Genomic DNA, 18,757 nt, shown 5'->3' with positions numbered 1-18,757 from the left:
CATTCAGAACTGTTAACACTAAACAGGTAGCCTTGCAGGTGATAGGTAGGCGTATAGATTTATAATCATTATAGTAGAATATCCTTGAGCTTTGTTAATGAAAGGCAAGTGCTAGGATGCTATTTAAACCAGAAGGTGTCTCTCTGCTTCTGGCCTGGAGAATCGCTTAGGACTCACGGCCCAGGCCCAGGAAGGAGTCTCATGGTGTCTTTACAAAAGGAACTTGCTGCCTGGCTTGCCTATGGAGAAGTAGATGGGCTTCAGACTTGTGGTGGAAGTAAAATGGACAGTTCTTACTGATAGCATGGCTGTGGAGTGCAGAGAGAAGATGTCCATGAGGACTTCTAGATTTGGTTAGCTGGTTGGGTGGCTGTGCCATTCAGTAAAACACGTGGCAACTCAGGTTGGAGAGTGAAGCTCAGGAAAATGGCTATTAAGACAGTGGAGGCAGGATATGATTCCAACTGGATCTATAGATTCAATGCTATTCCTATTAAAATCCCAGGTGTCTTTTTTTCTTTTTAATGAAAATGGACAAGCTTATCCTAAAGTTCATTTGGAAATTTAAGGGATTGAAACTTGCTCAGACTTGAGAAATCAAAAACTGGACTTCTACTCCCAAATTTGAAGCTTTATACAACATAAACAATGATCAGAGAAAGAGCCGGGAGGAATGTTTGTAGTATGTATAGGGTCAGGGAAGATCTGCAGTGATTTTCTGATGAGCAGACTCTGTTGGATGTTTAGGCCACCTGTGGGAGAGGGAGGTACCCCAGGCCTGTTTCAGCAGTTGAGAAAACATCCTTTAGAAGCATTTGGAGATGGCCTTGTTGACAGCACTGGCATACTTGGGCCTTGTTTTCTCGGGCTTTACCCCAACAATAGAATCTAAAGGTTTACCAAGCACTGAGAGAGTTTAAATCACAATGCACCTTTGTTCTCTTCCTACCAAGTTTTTCAACATGTAAATATGACTCTTATAAGCTGTAGACTTATACATATTTGAGGACCTTCTACTTACTAATCTAGTGGATTCTGTTTAATAAGAAATCGAAGACAAATGGCTAAAATCAAAGATCAGACACTATGGTGACTGTTTTACATAGAATGAGTAGTCTGTACAGATGAAGAAACAGAGGCCTTGAGTCAGCAGTTTTTTGCCTGTGGTCACCCTTTTATTGAGTGGCAGAGCTGAAATCTACATCCAGCCCATTTGATTCCGAAGTAGTACTGCCATCTGTGCCATGCCTAACATGTCACCATGTCAGCATCACTGTTAGGAAGATACTTGGTAGCTTGCACTGCCATCACCAAAACCTTCGTTTTATGTGTGGGAAGTGCTTCCAGGAAATTATGAAAATATTCTCAGCCCTGCTGCCTGTGTCTGTAGGATCCTTTGTTTCCTAAGTTGCTCTTCTGTAGCAGGAACCAGAGCACGGTGCACACTGAATAGCCCTGATTTCAGCCGCTGCCTCCTACTTCTCTGTGGCTGCCGAGTTTTGGGTTAGCTTGATGGCAGTAGCTATTTGGAACTGCAGTGCTGATTCCTGGCTTCTGGTGAAACACTGCCTCCCCATCATTGTCTTGTCTGGGAGTGCTTTAAATTTATTCATGAAACTAGTTGGAGCTCAGGTGGCAATAGCTAAATCCATTTAGTAATCAGAGGAAGAAGCAGGCCATCTTCCTGTTCCCTCGCAATGCTAACTAACCCAGAGGATATTAATTACTCAGCATGCTTTGCAGTGCAGAGAAATATACATGTATCAAATAAGTGTTTTGGAGTCGAACAGATGCAAAAACTCAGGAAAATTGGGAACTAATAGAAGTAGTGTTCTTGGACCATTTCTGCCCACTGTACCACAGGTGGGAAAGGGTTTCTATTTACATGCATTAAGGGAGGTATACTTTTCCCCATAGGGACATTTGGAAAATTGACCATGCATGCCACTCACTTTCTCACCTTGACTCCACTGGCAATTTTCAGGAATGCTCATGGTATGAAGTTGGTTCTTGGACCATCACCCTTCTGGTACATGGGGCCCCAGGAGCTGAGTGACAGAGAACAGATACACTGAGTGCCGGTAAAATACCCTATTACATGGCTGACTTTGGGGTTAATCAAGCTGTGACTGTCACTCCTCCATTACTAGTCCACATCTGTTAGGGTCCATTTTAGTCTTGGTCTTTTTGAACTCAAGTCATCAGGAGGCTTATGGCACAATCACATCAGCAACAGTGCAATTGGATCCCTGAGGTCACAATCTGTGTCTGGTTGCATTTACAGTGTGCTCTCCTCTTATTCGTCGGCTGTCCTATTGTTGACCATGTTTGTTTTTCTTAGATAAGGAGGTTTTCATCCTTGGAGTTGTGTACATACAGACTTTTGGAGGAACAGTCAGAGGAACTGTAGCGTGGCACTTGTAGACACAGTTAAGTATACCATGGGGCATGATGTGTCCCGTGTTCTTTCATTCACATCCTCAGAAAAGGGTGAAGATTTGATAGGACTTGAACTCTGGGCCTGGGCCCTGTCCTTGAGCTCTTCATCTCAAGGCTAGCACCCTAGCACTTGAGCCACAGTGCCCCTTCCAGTTTTCTGGTGCTTAATTGGAGATAAGAGTTTCATAGACTTTCCTGCCTGGGACTGGCTTTGAAATGTGATCCGTAGATCTCACCCTCCTGGGGAGGTAGGATTACAGGCATGAGCCACCAGAGCCTAGCTTTTTTTTAAAAAAAGAATCAGTCCTGGGCTGGGAGTTTGGCCTAGTGGGAGAGTGCTTGCCTAGCATGCATGAAGACCCAGGTTCGATTCCTCGGTACCACATACACAGCAAAAAGCTGGAAGTGGTGCTGAGGCTCAAGTGGTAGAGTGCTAGCCTTGAGAAAGTCCAAGGACAGTGCTCAGGCCCTGAGCCCAAGCCCAGGACTGGCAAAAAAATCAGTCCTGGGGCTTGAACTCAGGGCCTGAACACTGTCTTTGGGCTTTCTCACGTTAGAGCTCTACCACTGGAGCCACAGCACCACTTCGGGCATCTTCTGAGTATGTGATACTGAGGAACAGAACCCAGGGCTCTGTGCATGCTAGATAAGCACTGTACTACTAGGCCAAACTCCCAGCCTCAGGGGAAAGATTTTTAAGTTTTTGAAAATAGAAGCAATTTAGTGGAGTTTAAATTCTGTTAAGATGTATAATGGGTTCTCAACAAAACAAAATCCTCAAAGCTGCTTACATATACAAAGCCAAAAGGTAGAATAAAAGGAATCCTTAAAGAACAGGAGAATGAGTGTCACTGGCCACTTCAGAAGTACAATCACCCTGTTTGGGTCCAACTTTACGGCTGCAGTCTTTGGCAAGCAGAGCTCCAGCTGCTTCTGCAGTTCATAATCTACCAGCAGGCATTAGACACATCCCTCTGAAGAGATGAGTTTGCTCTTGGCACAAAACCCAAATTCACCTTGTCAGCAGGTATTATCATTTACTACATACTGTTATTTCTTGGGGTGGGACAGTGAAGCAGATACATATAGTTATTGAAGGTTAATTTACTTTCTTATTTTGCCAGTCCTGGGGCTTGAACTCAGGGCCCAGGAGCTGTACGTGAGTTTCTTTTGCTCTACCACTGTGCACCACACTTCCACTTCTGGTTTGTGATACGAGTCACATGGACTTTCCTGCCTGGGCTGGCTTTGATCCTTGGTCTTCAGTTTTCAGCTTCCTGAGTAGGGAGGATCACAGGTACAGAGCGACCAGTACTCTGCTAATTAACTTTATTTTAAACAGCTCTATGAGGGTAATGTGTCAGAAAGGGCAATTATGTACAGAACTCTTACCTGGAATGGGACACTTTCAGGTTAGATGTAATGGAATGTGCAGGGACAGAAGAGGAGGGAGTACTTAATGTATCAAACCAAAATGAAAAGCTACTTAAAGACCCATTGGATAACCTTTCAGAATAAGGCTTTTCTACTAAAGTTTTGGCAGCTTGATATCCTTGAGCCAACTCACGATGGAATTTTGTAACAAGGGCCTACTGTGCCTTTATCAAAATGTGACCTTTACTTCCCACACCACTCTGGTGGGTCTGGTTGCAATATGAGGTCAAACTTGTGTTCCCTCCAAAGAGAGCCAAAAGCTGCTAGAGGACAGTCCCTGACCACTGAGTGGCTGTGAGTAGAACTAGCTCTCTTCTTATTTGGTAAATCGTAAGGATGCAATGTTTCTAAAGTTCTTGTATATCCAAGAAGATATTCTAGACAGGACACTACGTGTTTTGTGCCATGAAAAGAAGTTGTTTGGAGCCCTCTGCAGTGGAATAAGATATCTTCTAAATCCAGTGTTTGAATACAGCCCTCCACTCCCTGTCGTGACACATAAATTGAGGGTGGTGAGCTAGACTGATTTATCTGAAGGGAGAGCCTATGGAATTACCTGTGTCTGAAGCTAAGTTGTTCAGTCGTTCAGTTGGAGCTTGCTGAAACCGTACCATTTGAACTATGATATTTGTGAGGAATTTTCTTCCCATCTTGATTTTAGGAGTTGTGCTTAGAATATGCTTTTGTTATGGTTGTTTTATGGTTCTGACGATCAAACTGAGGGCCTTAGGAAGCCAGTGTAATAGAATCCCAGCCCAGGTTGTAAAATTTGGAGACTTCTTTAATGTCTCATTTTTTAAGAAAGAGTCTCACCATGTAGCCCACATTGGCCGGGAAATCATTGTGTATCTCCAACCGACCTTGGACTCCTGACCTTCCTGCCTCAGTCTCCCTCTTGAGTGCTTGGATTATAGTTATCCACCACTGTTGAAAACATCATAATAGCTAGGAATCTAGCTTAAAATTGAGTAATTATATCAATAGATAGTTTGGGTCTATCAAATACAATGTCAATAGTGTCTAATAAATACTATAAACTTGTGTCATGTTGCTTTTAACTCTTTACCTAATGATCTGTAGCAGGACATATCAGCAAATAGTAGGGGGATGTCTGAGGCTACAAACATCTTATTACTTTTATTACTTGTACAGTATGTTATTTGGAAGGCCATACTCTTGCAACTCTTAGGTGAGAAAGTAGGCATAAAATGTTGAAAAGACCTAATGGGATGATAGGCTTCTGGTTTTGGATTCATACATATTTTTTCATTATTATATAAAATATAAGTACATGATAGAAAACAAAAAGGCAGACATGCTTGAAATTAATAGAATATGTTCCTTCCTTCCCATCCTTATTCATATTCCCTAGATAACCACTACTTCCTGTTTCCCCATGTAAACTTCTAGAAAAATTTTATGAAGATATATATATAGAGAGAGATAGAGAGAGAAATGTAGATATTGACTCAAATGCATGACAACTTCTCAGTACTTTGTGTATTACTATGTCTCAGAGATCACTTCCATGTCATCATACAGGCACACCCCATTATTCTGTAACATGGCTTCATAGAAGCCATATGGAAGAAACAGAAATATTTTACCTAACCACTGCTGTTTGCTGACCACTATTCTGTTTCCATTTGCTTTTTACAAATTTTATATATTTTTTTCATTTGCGACACAAGCAGGGATTCAGTGGACATTCTTATATATCGTTGCTTTTTCTGTCTTTCCAAATATTTTATTTCATCTGGAAGGTACTAGAAGTAGAATTAGTGAGCTGAAAAATGTTTATTTTAATTTTTAAGTACTAAAATAGCTACAGACTTACAGAAAGGTATTTGGGGTTTTCCTTAACCACTTTAGAGTATGTTGGTTATATTGTACCCCAGCAGATTATTTAGTACCTTTTGGTGGATTTCCAACAAATCAAGACATAGCCACAATACTAGCATTGAAGCCAGGAAACTAACATTGATATGTATACTACTTTCTAATGCCCACATTCATCAACTGTTGCAATAATAACTTCAATGTACAAATGTTCATAATCATGCCAGAAAAAATAGTCAAAAAATGGGCCAAATATATGGAGTGGCTACTGTCACCATTAAGCAATCACCACTGAGCAACATTAGCCCTTGGGAATAGGAAAATGATAACAACAGAATCTAACAGGTGATCTTGGATTGGATCCTAACCTACAGAAACCATTTTTGGAACAATAAGATCAGTGTATTTCTCGGTGTTCTATTCTATTCTATTGGTTTACATTTTTTGTTTTTGTTCCAGTAGCATACTTTTTCTTGCTATTGGTCCGTGGTGTAATTTAAAATCAGATATTATGATAACGCCACCATTTTTTTGTCAGCATTGCTTTGGTTATTTACAGTGTAGTACTTTTATGTGAATTGTATGATTGATTTCTCTGAAGCATATCATTAGCATTTTGATAGAGATTGTATTGAATCTGTAGATAATTTTTAGTAATATGGCCATTTACAAAGTAATAATTTTGCTCACCTATGAACTTGGAAGAACTTTAATGTCCTTAGGTTTATTCCTAGGTTTTTTTTTTGAGGTTTTTGTCTATGTAATTATTTTCTTGATTTCTTTCTAATCCAGTTCACCATTAGCATATAGAAAAAATTATTTGTGTATGTTCATATCATATCATACATTACTTTCTAAACATGTTTATCAGATCTAAGAGTTCATGGATGGAACATTTAGAGTATTTTATATATAAAAGGTCTCACGTTAAGGACTTTTATCCATTTTAAATCCATTTTTGTACAGAATAAGACATAGAGATATAGTTTAGTCTATATGTGGATATTTATCATTATATCATCTACAAATAGGGATGATTTGATATTTTCTTTTCCTATTTGTACCCCCCTTTTTGCCTCATTGCCCGGGATAACAGTTTATGCACTACATTAAATAAGAGCAGAGAGAATGTTCATGTACAGTTCCTGATTTTAGAGGAAATGCTTTTAGATTTTCCCTATTAAGTATAATGTGGATTGTAGGTTTATAATATAGATCCTCTATTATGCTGAAATGTAATCATTCTATTCCTAAATTCCTCAGAATTTAATCATCAATTGATACTGAATTATAAAAATGACTACTGCTTCAATCTCATTGCTTATTATACATCTATTTCAGTCGTATTGTGTTGATTCAAGTTTGGTACATCATATTCATTTAAAAATGTCATCATTTCTTGTAGATTTTCTATTGGATATGATTTCCTGATATTGCCTAATTATCCTCTTGATTTCAGTGGCATCTTTAATTTCATTAATTTGGGACGTTTCTGTTTTTATTTTGGTTAATCTAAGAATTTCCAATCTTGTTTTCCTTGTCAAAGAATGAGCTATCTATTTTGAAGGTTCTATATAGTATATATTCCATTTTACTCTCCATTTTATTAATTTCTGCCTTGTTGTTGGAAACACTTGGTTCTGCCTTGTGGCTTATTCTTGTTCTCATTTTTTTTGCCAGTCCTGGGCTTGAGCTCAGGGCCTGAGCACTGTCCTTGGACTTTCTCAAGGCTAGAGCGCTAACAGTTAAGCCTCAGCACCACTTCTGGCTTTTTTCTATGTATGTAGTGCTGAGGAGTCGAACCTGGGTCTTCATGCATGCTAGGCAAGCACTTTACCACTATTTTTTATTGAAAAGGTGATGGACAGAGGAGTTAAAGTTATGTACATAAAGTTATGCGCACATTACTTTTTGAATTCTATTAACTCTCCCTCATTTTTCACACTTTTCCCCCCTACTTACTTCCCTCAAGTTGTAAACTTCATTTCCAACATAATGTTTAGTGAGTATTTTTGCATTGGCTCACTGTTTGTCCCACTGTTTCTGTCATTCCCCTACCATTCCCCAACCACATAAACTTACATACAAGACAAAGGGTACAGAAGTATAAAACAGTGACAACAGGACATAAACCAAAGGGGAAAAAAGAAAGAAAAAATAACTGGGAAACAGTGCATTATAAAACCTCTTGTTTCCATTTCTTGAAGTTCATTTTGATAAGCATTTTATATATTATATGCCTCTGCTAAGAATACCATAGACATATTCTAGCTATTACAAATGAGGGAAACCTGTTGGGAGTTTGGCCTAGTAGTAGAGTGCTTGCCTATCATGCACGAAGTCCCAGGTTTGATTCCTGAGTACTACATACATAGCAGAAGCCAGAAGTGGTGCTGTGCCTCAAATAGTGGAGCTCTAGCCTTGAGAAAGCCCAAGGACAGAGCTCAGGCCCTGAGTTCAAGACCCAGGACTAGCAAAACAAAAAAATGAGGGAAAACATGTAGCCTGTGTTTATTTGGGGTGTGGATTGCTTTGCTTAATATATTTTTTCAAGTCTTTCTATTTCCTTATGAATGGGGCAATGTCATTCTTGCCTGTAGAAGCATAGAATTCCATTGTGTATATATACACATTTTTCTTTTTTTTAATTTTACTGCTGGAGTAATATGTAGAGGGGTTAAAGTTACATTCATCAGGTAGTAGGTGCATTACTCCTCGAACATTGATACCCCTTCTCATGTTTCCCTCCCCCCATACAGCACATTTTCTTGATCCATTGATCTACTGAGGAATCTGAGTTGGTTCCATATCTTAGCTATAGTAAGTAATACTACAGTGAACATGGTTTTGCTGGTAGTTTTAGTGTGGCCTTGTTTGTGATCAGAAATAGAATTGCTGGGTCATAGGAGAGCTCTATGTTTACTCTTTTGAAGAACCTGCATACTGTTTTGCAGAGTGCTATACTATTTTTGTAGCTGAGATTATAGGAACACACAGTCAGTTTTGTTGTGATGAAGTCTTGTTAACTTTTTCCCAGAGTATGGTTATAAACCTTGGTCCTTCTATAAGAATAATTACTCTTGCTTGTTTTGGTTGTCATCTGCATGGACTATCTTTTCTAATACCTTCATTTTCTGAATGGACATGACCATACCAAGAATATGTTGCAAAGGAGATGGAAGAAGATGGTGGTGAAGCAATAAGGAATCACCCTAGCTCTTTGTAATCAAGCAGATTTAGGGTCCTAACATGTACTTCTCTCCAAGAGAGAGAATACAACACATGTTAAACAAATAGAAAATCACAGAAAGGATAAAAAACCTCATAACTTGTACACACAAGGAAAACAACTGCAAAGAACTTTGTCCCCACCTCACCCCCCCCCCATCTTATGCTGGCCCTGTGGCTTCCAGGAATTCCAGGCCTTGACCAACAAGACGGCAGCATCCACATGCATCAAGACATAGAAAACTTCCACTACACTGGGACCCGGTCAGTGCACACAGTGACACAACATCCAGATCCAGAGACCTTCTTCAGCACTAATGCCATCCCACAACCAACTCCAGGATCACTGAGTCCTTTGTTGAGGATTTCCCATGGGACACCAGCTCTGGTGGTGACTCACAGAACTTGTCCCAGACCCCTGTCTCCTGCCTCCAAAACTTGAAGAGGACAAAGGGGCCAGAGTCTTTCCTTATTCTCTCTCAAACCAGTTGGTTTCCAGTGGGAGACCACTGGGACGCATACTGGGAAGGCAATAAAACCCTACATCCTCCAAATCCCTGGCTATGGGCAAGGCTATTGGAAAACAGCCAAACTGATTAGCACTCAAGGGAGACCATCCTTTCCAAAGTCTCATACCTATTCTGCAGGCCTGAATCTAGACTTCCCAGTCCCTGCTGCAGACCAGCAGAGTGCTCACTGGCACAAACCAGGATCAAGCGAAGTGCCAACAATCTATGGAGCAAGAACCAACTAGGCGCCCAAGTGCAGGTGAATTCCTGTGCATCCATAGGAATTTATAGGCCTAGGGCAAAGCTCCTTCCAGATAGCTAAGGGCCAAGCATGCAGGCACAAATGTTTGCTGACCTAGGGGCCGAATGTAGGCTACTTCACCTACTGTGAGCTAGCCCAGGCTTGGCTGTCACCTGTTGGATGCAATTAGGTCAAGCTGGGGCCATGGCTCTGAAAATCCCGAAACACAAACACATACATCATAATGAAAGATTACAAGATTCAAGAACAATCAAGACAACAAACTAAATCCAAAATCCAACAACAACCCAAGACAGGAACCCAGTGAGAGTGAAGAAAACATGAAAGACAAAAGCATCATTAAAAATGACAGAATTGGCCAATAAAATGAAAGGGGTGTTGCAAAAACAATTTCAAGAGGACATAGAAGAAATGACAAAGAAGATCCAGGAGTTCCAAAAAGAGGTGGACATAAAATCACTGCAGATCTTAACACACACTCAATACAAGGAAAGCCTGGGATGGTACTAGCCAAGCCCTGAAGATCAACAACTACCAACCCAAACTGGTTTACCTAGCACATTTACATTTGATGGTGAACCTAAACCTCAAGTTACAATCAAAAATTAAAAGAATTCATGAACACTAAACCAGGATTACAAAGAATACTAAAGAGAAGGATATATTCTGAAAAAGCAATTTAGGAAGCACAGTAAGAAGAAAGAAGAAAAATACAGGAAATAAGAAAATGTCAGGAAAGTTGGGTGCCGGTGGCTCACACCTCTAATCCTACCTACTCAGAAGGCTGAGATCTGAGAACCACGATTCAAAGCCAGCCTGGGCAGGAAAGTTCACGAGACTCTTATCTCCAGTTAACCACCAGAAAACTGAAAGTGGTACTGTGGCTCAAGCGTTAAGAGTGTTAGTCTTGAGCTGAAGAGCTCAAGGTCAGCGCCCAGGCCCAGAGTTCAAGCCTCATGACCAACCAAAAAGAAAGAAAAAATGGCAGGAAATATGATACGTCTCTCCATAATAACTCTAGACTTTAACAGATTCAATTCCCCAATTAAAAAAATAGCAGATTGAATAAAAAAGCAAGATCCATCCATGTGTTGTATCCAGGATACCATTCTCACAGTCAAAGGTATAAACAAAAGGGAAGGGGGCAAACAACAAGATTGGGAGGAGTCTGAGGGAGGGAAATGGGGACAAAAACATGACAAGGGGTATCAATGTGTGAGAAGTAATGCACCTACTACCTGGTGAATGTAACTGTAACCCCTCTATACATTACCCTGACAATAAAAAAAATGTAAAAAATGTTAAAAAGGTATACACAAACTCTGAGTGAAGGGATGGAAAAAGATTTTTTATAAAAGCAAATGCACCCTGCAAGAAGGCAGGAGTGCCTATATTGATACCTGATAAAATAGACTTTTCATTAAAAACCGGTATGAAGATACAAGGCAGGTCCTTACGTATTAATAAAGAGAATGATCCATAAAGCAGAAATCACACTGGTCAATATCTGTGCACCAAACAATGGAGCACCTAAATATATTAAATACTTTTGGACTTACAGAAGAGGATAGACCCAAATACAATAATAGTGGGAAATTTTAATACCCGGCTCTCACCATAGGACATGTCCACCAAACAAATGATAAGCAAAGAGGCTTCTAAATGACACCATAATCCAAATGGACTTATAGACATTTACAGAGTTTTCCACCCAACAATGTCCCAATTCACATTCTTCTCAGCAACCCATGTAACATTCTCCAAAACAGATCATATCATAGCACACACAAAGAACCTAAGCAAATAGAAGAGATTGACATAATTCCTTGAATCCTATCTGACCACAGTGTAATCAGACTAGTTTTTTTAACAACAAAACACTAGTTTCCAACAACAAAACATACTGCAGAAATCACTCAAGCACGTGGAAGCGGAGTAACGCACTACTGAATAACACGTGGGTCACAGAAGAAATTAAGGAAGAAATTAGAAAGTTCTTACAATTCAGTAAAATTGAAAACATATCACAATGGAACCTCTGGGACACAGCAAAAGCAGTACTGAGGGAAAAGTTTATAGCTCTAAGCACACACATAAAGAAAACACAAAAGTTCAAGTAAATAACCTCATGATACCATTAAAACTACTAGAAAAAAAATCAAGTCTGAAACTACTAGCTGGAGTGAGCTAGCAACGATTAGGGCAGAAATCAACAAAATAGAAACTAAAAATATACATAAAATCACTGGATGAAAAGGCTATCTTTTTAAAAAAATTAATAAAACTGACAGATTACTTGCAATATTAATTAAAAAGAGAGGAAATTCTAATTTATAAAATCAGAGATGCCTCAGGAAATATTACAATAAACTTCCAAGTAATTCAGACGACCATAAAGGACTACTTTCAAAGCCTATATTCACAAAAGAAGGGAAACCTGGCAAAAATGGATGAATTTTAGAAAAATATAAACTGAATAAACTGAACCAAGAAGATATAAACCAGGTAAGCAAGCCAATAACATGCAACTTGATAAAAGAAGTAATCAGAAGTCTTCCAACAAAGAAAAGCCCAAGCCTGGATATATTTACAAATGAATTCTATAAGACTTTTAAAGATGAACGAATACCGAATTCCTCAAGCCTTTCTGTGAAATAGAAACAGAGTAGGAGAGGCATTTGAACTTACAGATACAGGCAGGAGCTTTCTGAATACATTCGCACTGGCACAACAGATAGAGAAATTTGACACGTGTGACGGCATTAAAATAAGTGTCTGCACAACTAAGGACATAGTTACTAAACCAGGTAGATAGCCAACCAATTGGCAAAAGATCTTTACCAGCAATATATCAGAAAAAAAACCTAATATCCAACATATACAAAGAGCTAAAACTAACCCCTCCTGAACTTAATACACCAATTACTAAATGTGAAAGGGAGCTAAGTAGAGACTTCTCAGAAGAAGGTGTAAGAATAGCAAAGAAACACATGAGGAAATCCTCATCATCCCTGGCCATAAAGGAAATGGAAATCAAAACCACTCTTGAGATTCCATCTCCCTGCACTTAGATTTGCCAACATTTTGAGTTCAACTAACAACAAATACTTGGAAGGATGTGGGGAAAAGGGAACTGTATTGCACTGCTGGTGGGAATGTAAACTAGTAAAAGCACTCAGGAAAACAGTCTGATGGTCTCTCAATAACACTAAATAGAGACCTTTCCTACAACCCAGTCATCTGGGCATTTTCCTAGATGACCATAAACCAGGATATGCTAAGGATGCCTGCACACCCATGTTCATCACTGCACTATTCACAATAGCAAGACATGGAAACAGCCCAGATGCCCCACAATAGATGACTGGATCCCAAAAATGTGCTGCCTGTATACAGTAAAATTACACACAGTCATTGGAAAGAATGAAGTACTGTCATTTGCAAGGAAATGGATGGAACGAGAACAAATCCTATTAAGTGAGGTAAGCCAAGATCAAAGAGACAAACGGCACATGTTCTCCCTGATATGTAGAAGTTAGATCTAAAATGCACCGGCACATGACCTATTACACAAAACTACAGACATTCACATACAGTGGGACCAAAAGAGGATAGTCTTAGGAAAGAATCACAAAGGTGCAATACCCAAATGCATCTTCATATGTATATAGAATAATATTCATACTGAAATGAGTGGCCCAAAGATTATGGAAACAAGGATTTTGACTTTTTTTCTCTTTTTGATGTGATTCTATATTCTTTACCTTATATACGGTACATTCGTGTGCACATTTGTGGGAGGGTGGGAGCAGGGCACATTATTAGAGGAAAAAGGATGAAAAGTGCAGCAGCGGGGCACACTGGACATTGATGAAAGTGAAGTATTCAACTCATGAATGGAGACAAGAGGGGGGAATGGGAAAGAATGAGTGAACAGATGGCACTCTGAAAGAAAATGTACTCATTACCTGATGCACATAAATGTAACTTCACTGTACATCCCCTCTATAATAACAATAAAGGAAGTTTTTAAAAAGAATATATTGCAGAAGGGTTGGTGATGTAGTCAGTGATAAGAGTAGTGGCCCACTATGTGCCATGTTCTGGACTTACTATTTGCTCTCCAAGAGAGAGATAAAGGGGAGGGGGGAGGAGGAGGAGAAGGAAGAGAAGGAGGAAAAGAAGGAAGGAACAAAAGAAGGAAGGAAGGAACTGAAGAAAGCGAGGAGGAGGAGGGAATAATAAGAAAGGTGATGACAGGAAAAGAGAAGAGAGAGAATATGTAGTATTAGTTTGTTTTGTGAGAAAATAATTGAAAATATACCTTTTCATTTATAGGATATGGGGATGTCAGGGATGAGTCTAATCCAGAGGATGGTTGGAAAAAACATTCTCCACTGAAGCGTGAGTACTAAATCAAATAAATTATGTAAAGGAATTGATAGTGATTATTATGGACCATTCATAATCTAGCATCAAGAAAAGAACAGGTACCCTATATTTTATTTGCTCATATGAAGTTGGTTTTCAGAAATTCTATTTTAAAAAGATAAGGCCGATGCTCATGGCTTATGTCTATAATGGCAACTGCTCAGGAGGTTGAGATCTGAGGATCTTGGTTAAAAGATAGCCCAGCCAGGAAAATCCACGAGATTCTTATCTCTAGTGAAATACCAGGAAACCTGAGGTGGAGCTGTGTCTCAAAGTGGTGGAGCACTAGGTTTAAACAAAAAAAAATGTGTAGCTGCAGTGCCCAGGTGCTGACCTAAAAAAAATAAGAAAGGGAAAGAAAATAAGAATATGTAAAGGTATTTGTGAAAATAAGTACCAATTTTCCCAAGAGGGAACTATTCAGTCAGTATGGAGTATGTTGACCTCAATTACTTTTCTTTAGGGCTTTTTCATATATTCATATATGTGTCATTATATAACTTTTTCATTTAAAGCATATCAAAGACCTGGGAAACCATGTCTATTTTTTGCGAGTCCTGGGCCTTGAACTCAGGGCCTGAGCACTGTCCTTGGGCTTTCTCAAGGCTCCAAAATTCTTTGCCTACAACAATGTTGAAAACCTTTCTCCACATTGCCTCCTGGCAGTTTTACAGTCTGAGATCTTATATTTGAAGCCCCTATTTTTTTTAGTTGATTATGGTAGATAAGAACAGAAGAATGAAATTGGACCTTTAGTTGTTTCGTTATCCTGGAGTTCATTTTGTTTAGTCTCATCCTATATGGCCACATGTACATAGCTTTTGAGCGATTGTGATTCTGTGTTAGAAGAATGGTTTTTTTTTAAACAGATCTGTACATTTTTTTTTGCCTGTCTTGGGCTTGAGCTCAGGGCCTGAGCACTGTCCTTGGACTTTCTCAAGGCTAGAACTCTACCACTTGAGCCTCAGGACCACTTCCGGCTTTTTCTATATATGTGGTACCAAGGAATCGAACCCGGGTCTTTGTGCATGCTAGGCAAGCACTTTAACCACTAGGCCAAACTCCCTGCCCAGATCTGTACATTTTTATACCAGTACTATGGTGTTTTGATGAGTGTGAATTTGTACTGTTTTGAAATCATGTCCTATTACGGTACTAACTTGGTTCTTTCTCAACATTGATTTGGCTGTTGAGGTTTTTTTTTGTCGTTAGATATGAATTTAAGCTTTCTGGATCTCTTTAGAGCTCATTTAAGTAGTCCAAGGACCAAGACAAGAGTGCTCTATTCATGGTCTGACTTCTCTAAGGTGTGAAGTGGGTACACATCGTATTAGTAAACATATGACCCTTGCTATTTTCCCTCCTGCTTTTAGAGTATGTTACCACCACAACCAGGAGGCCAGTAGCAACAAGAGCTCCAGTAAATGCTGCAGGTAAGATGATCTCTCTGCGGTCAGTAGTAGATAATTGCATGGAGCTGTTTCTGTGGCAGTATCTGAACTACCTGTAGTTTAATCAGTTGACTGTTTCTTTTCTTTTTTATTTTAGGGCTCCCTGACGTAGATGATTTTGACTTAGCAGATGCCTTAGATGACAGAAATGATCGAAATGATGGCCACAGGAACCCAAGTGCAGCAGGAGGAAGAGGTACACCTCAGCTCTTGTAATGGCTGGCTAACTCTAGGGCTTCTAGTGGTTTTGTCTCATTGGCTATTACAACCCACAGAACTACCCATGGCCTAGACCACTTCAAGCCACAGGAGCATTTTCAGATAGTGGTGTGCAAGCTGTTGGATTTAGGACTCCACAAATTACTGAATAGCTCAAGAACTTTCTTTCTGTGGACTCTACTTATCAATATTTATCATCTTAGAACTTAAAATTGACAAGAAACTATTAGTCTAAAATGACAAATGGCAAAGCCATATGCATGAATGCGTTTGGCTCATTTTATGAGCAATAAAGAATTGACCAGACAAAAACATAATTTGGTGAGAAAATTTGTGTTCACATTTTTTTGAAAATTCCTTTAATGTCTGGGTCATTATAAGACATTATTCTGAATTCTCATATCTCCATCCCAATTGAACTCTGATCAAGAAAATTCAGTCTTGTATGCCCATGTAGCTGGAAAGTGGAGAGGTGGGGAAATATTTAAATGGACTTTTCAGACGAGTGTGGGAATACTTTTGTGATCGAACAGCAAAACCAGGCAGTGTTTGGCTTTTCAGATTAAGTGCAATGTGGGATATGAAAATAAATCGGGATCTGTCCTCACTCACTTTCAGCAGACTTTTTGCGATTTATTAACATTACACATTTGAAAAAATTGGTGACCTGAGGTTTTTAAAGCTCAGGTCACCAGTTGGTGGTGATGTTACCATTTCCATTAAATATTGAGGCACTATTAAATTCACAGTAGTATATAATAGTCCTAAATTACACTCAAAATCTCTTTCTGTTATGCCATTTGGGGGTCTGAGCTCAGGACTTTAGCTTTTGTGCTCAAGGTTATCACTCTTCTTTTTTTTTGCCAGTCCTGGGCCTTGAACTCAAGGCCTGGGAACTGTCCTTGCACATTCTGAAGGCTAGAGCTCCACCACTTGAGCCTCAGCACCACTTCTGGCTTTTTTCTATGTATGTGGTACCAAGGAATTGAACCCTGGTCTTCGTGCATGCTAGGCAAGCACTCTATTACTAAGCCAAATTGCTGGCTCCTCAAGGTTAACACTCTTAGTGCTCAAGCCACAGCTCCTCTTCTGGTCTTTTGTTGGCTAATTGGAAATAAGAGTCTCACAGACTAACTTGCTTAGAGTGGCTTCGAACTGTGATGACACGCAAAACCTTATTGACAATCAGTAGCATCCATGATTTTTCTACCTTGAGAGGCTCTTGCCATTCATTTACAAGAGCGCAGCTGCCAAATAACTACAGTTGATTTATCCTTCCTTCTGTCCAGAAAGTGTGGCTTCCAAAAGCATCTACCACCAGTTAGAAGTGGAACTGTCACACTTGTGAATAGAATTTGGAATGCGGAAATACTTAAAGCCGACTTCCATTTCATCCCATAGATTGCACAGATAGACACGATGCATGCTTGAGCTGTAACCAACTTTTCTCTGTCACAAAGTGTTAGAAAGTTTGTAAGTTCTAAAGTAAAAGTCAGGGACTTGTTTTCTATCCTGGGTGTCATGTAGGTAGTTGCAGTCAAGGCATCACTCTGGGCTGTTATCTCATTTAGACTTAGGTTCACTTGGGGTTATTGAGCAATGATCTTCCCTTCCAGCTGTACAGAGAATGGCTATTTGTCCCTTTAATACTAGAAGGAGAAAGCCAGTGGGAAGCAGATATTAGGAGAGGAAAAGGCTCTATTTTTTCGCCAGTCCTGAGGCTTGAACTCAGGTCCTGAGCACTGTCCTTGGGCTTTCTTGGGGCTTGAGCTCTACCACTTGAGCCATAACACCACTTCCAGCTTTTTGCTATGTATATGGTACCAAGAAGTCAAACCCAGTTGTTTGTGCATGCTAGGCAAGCACGCTACCACTAGGCCAAACTCCTCGACCAAAAGACTCTATTTTTTGTTTCTGGTTTCTGAGCTTTGGGAAGGCCCAAGCCTGCTTTGGAAGGGATAATTTGTTTAAGTTATGGCCACCCATGCCAATCTTTATTTGATTAATATAGTTTAATTACATTAGCAGAATTGCTTCACCTTTGGCATGCACTATCATCTAATCTCAGAGATGCTGTATAGTGTCTCCATGCCACACTTATGCAGAGTGACACAGAAAGTCCTAACTGTCTTGTAATTTTGCTTATCACATTCATCAAGGCATTTTTTTATGGGGGAGGAGGCTGGGAATAGAATCTCAGAATCTCAGCCTCAAGCATGGTGGGCCCATGTTGTACTATTGCCGTACACTCCCGTACCATGAAGGCTATTCATAAGTGGAGCTGACATTTTTAGTGACTGGCAGGCAACACTAGCAAATATGAGTTTCTTCTTGTTGAGATTTTCTTTGGCTCATGACAATGCATATTTTGTCTCTTCTAGATATTTCTGACAAGGATCTTGAAGACCTCGTCGGAGGAGGCGGTGAATACAAACCTGATAAGAATAAAGGTAGGAGAACTGATTGATCAAAAATCATCCTTGTTCAGCCTCAGGGAAATGAGAGATGGGTATCTAGACATCTCAGCTTGCAAATTGCACTTCCCTCGGAATGGTGGGCTCATGCAGCTTGAAGGAGCCATTCTAGAGAAGTCATACTTTTGCCCTGGTACTCCTTACACTGTGGTGCTGTACAGGCTGCTGTCTCCTTGCTAGCAGAAGCCCATTTGCCAGCCAGCACCAAGGACAGAGACCGCCTGCTGGGCCTGTGTGTCCTGAAATAGGAGGACCAATCACTGTGAAAAATTTCTTTAAGGGGCTCATAACTAGTCACCTAGATTTTGAAATGCACTTTCTTTTAAAATATTTTAGGACTTCAAAAATAGTTCAGGAGAGTTTCTGTGTCCTTTTTTACCCAACTATTACTGAGGATAATCATGGCTTACATAAGCACAGAACACTATTAAAGCAGGAAGCTGATGGCAGCAGCTCTACCCTGAAAAGTCA

The 18,757-nt window shown here is 39.8% G+C and overlaps 1 protein-coding gene across 2 annotated transcripts in view; it reads left to right on the top strand.

Moving 5' to 3' along the window:
• Positions 1-18,757, top strand: part of Cd99l2 (CD99 molecule like 2) — a 65,867-nt gene that overhangs the window by 31,196 nt on the left and 15,914 nt on the right. For both annotated transcript variants that reach the window (XM_090325678.1, XM_090325679.1), the window contains exons 2-5: positions 14,050-14,115; positions 15,516-15,575; positions 15,691-15,789; positions 18,194-18,262. In XM_090325678.1, the coding sequence (XP_090181804.1) occupies positions 14,050-14,115; positions 15,516-15,575; positions 15,691-15,789; positions 18,194-18,262 (294 nt within the window). The remainder of the gene's footprint in view (positions 1-14,049; positions 14,116-15,515; positions 15,576-15,690; positions 15,790-18,193; positions 18,263-18,757) is intronic.

The sequence above is a fragment of the Megascapheus bottae genome, chromosome X (assembly GCF_031878675.1).
Source record: "Megascapheus bottae isolate mThoBot1 chromosome X, mThoBot2.hap1, whole genome shotgun sequence".
NCBI lineage: Eukaryota > Metazoa > Chordata > Mammalia > Rodentia > Geomyidae > Megascapheus > Megascapheus bottae.
This window is presented reverse-complemented; position numbering and strand designations above follow the sequence as displayed.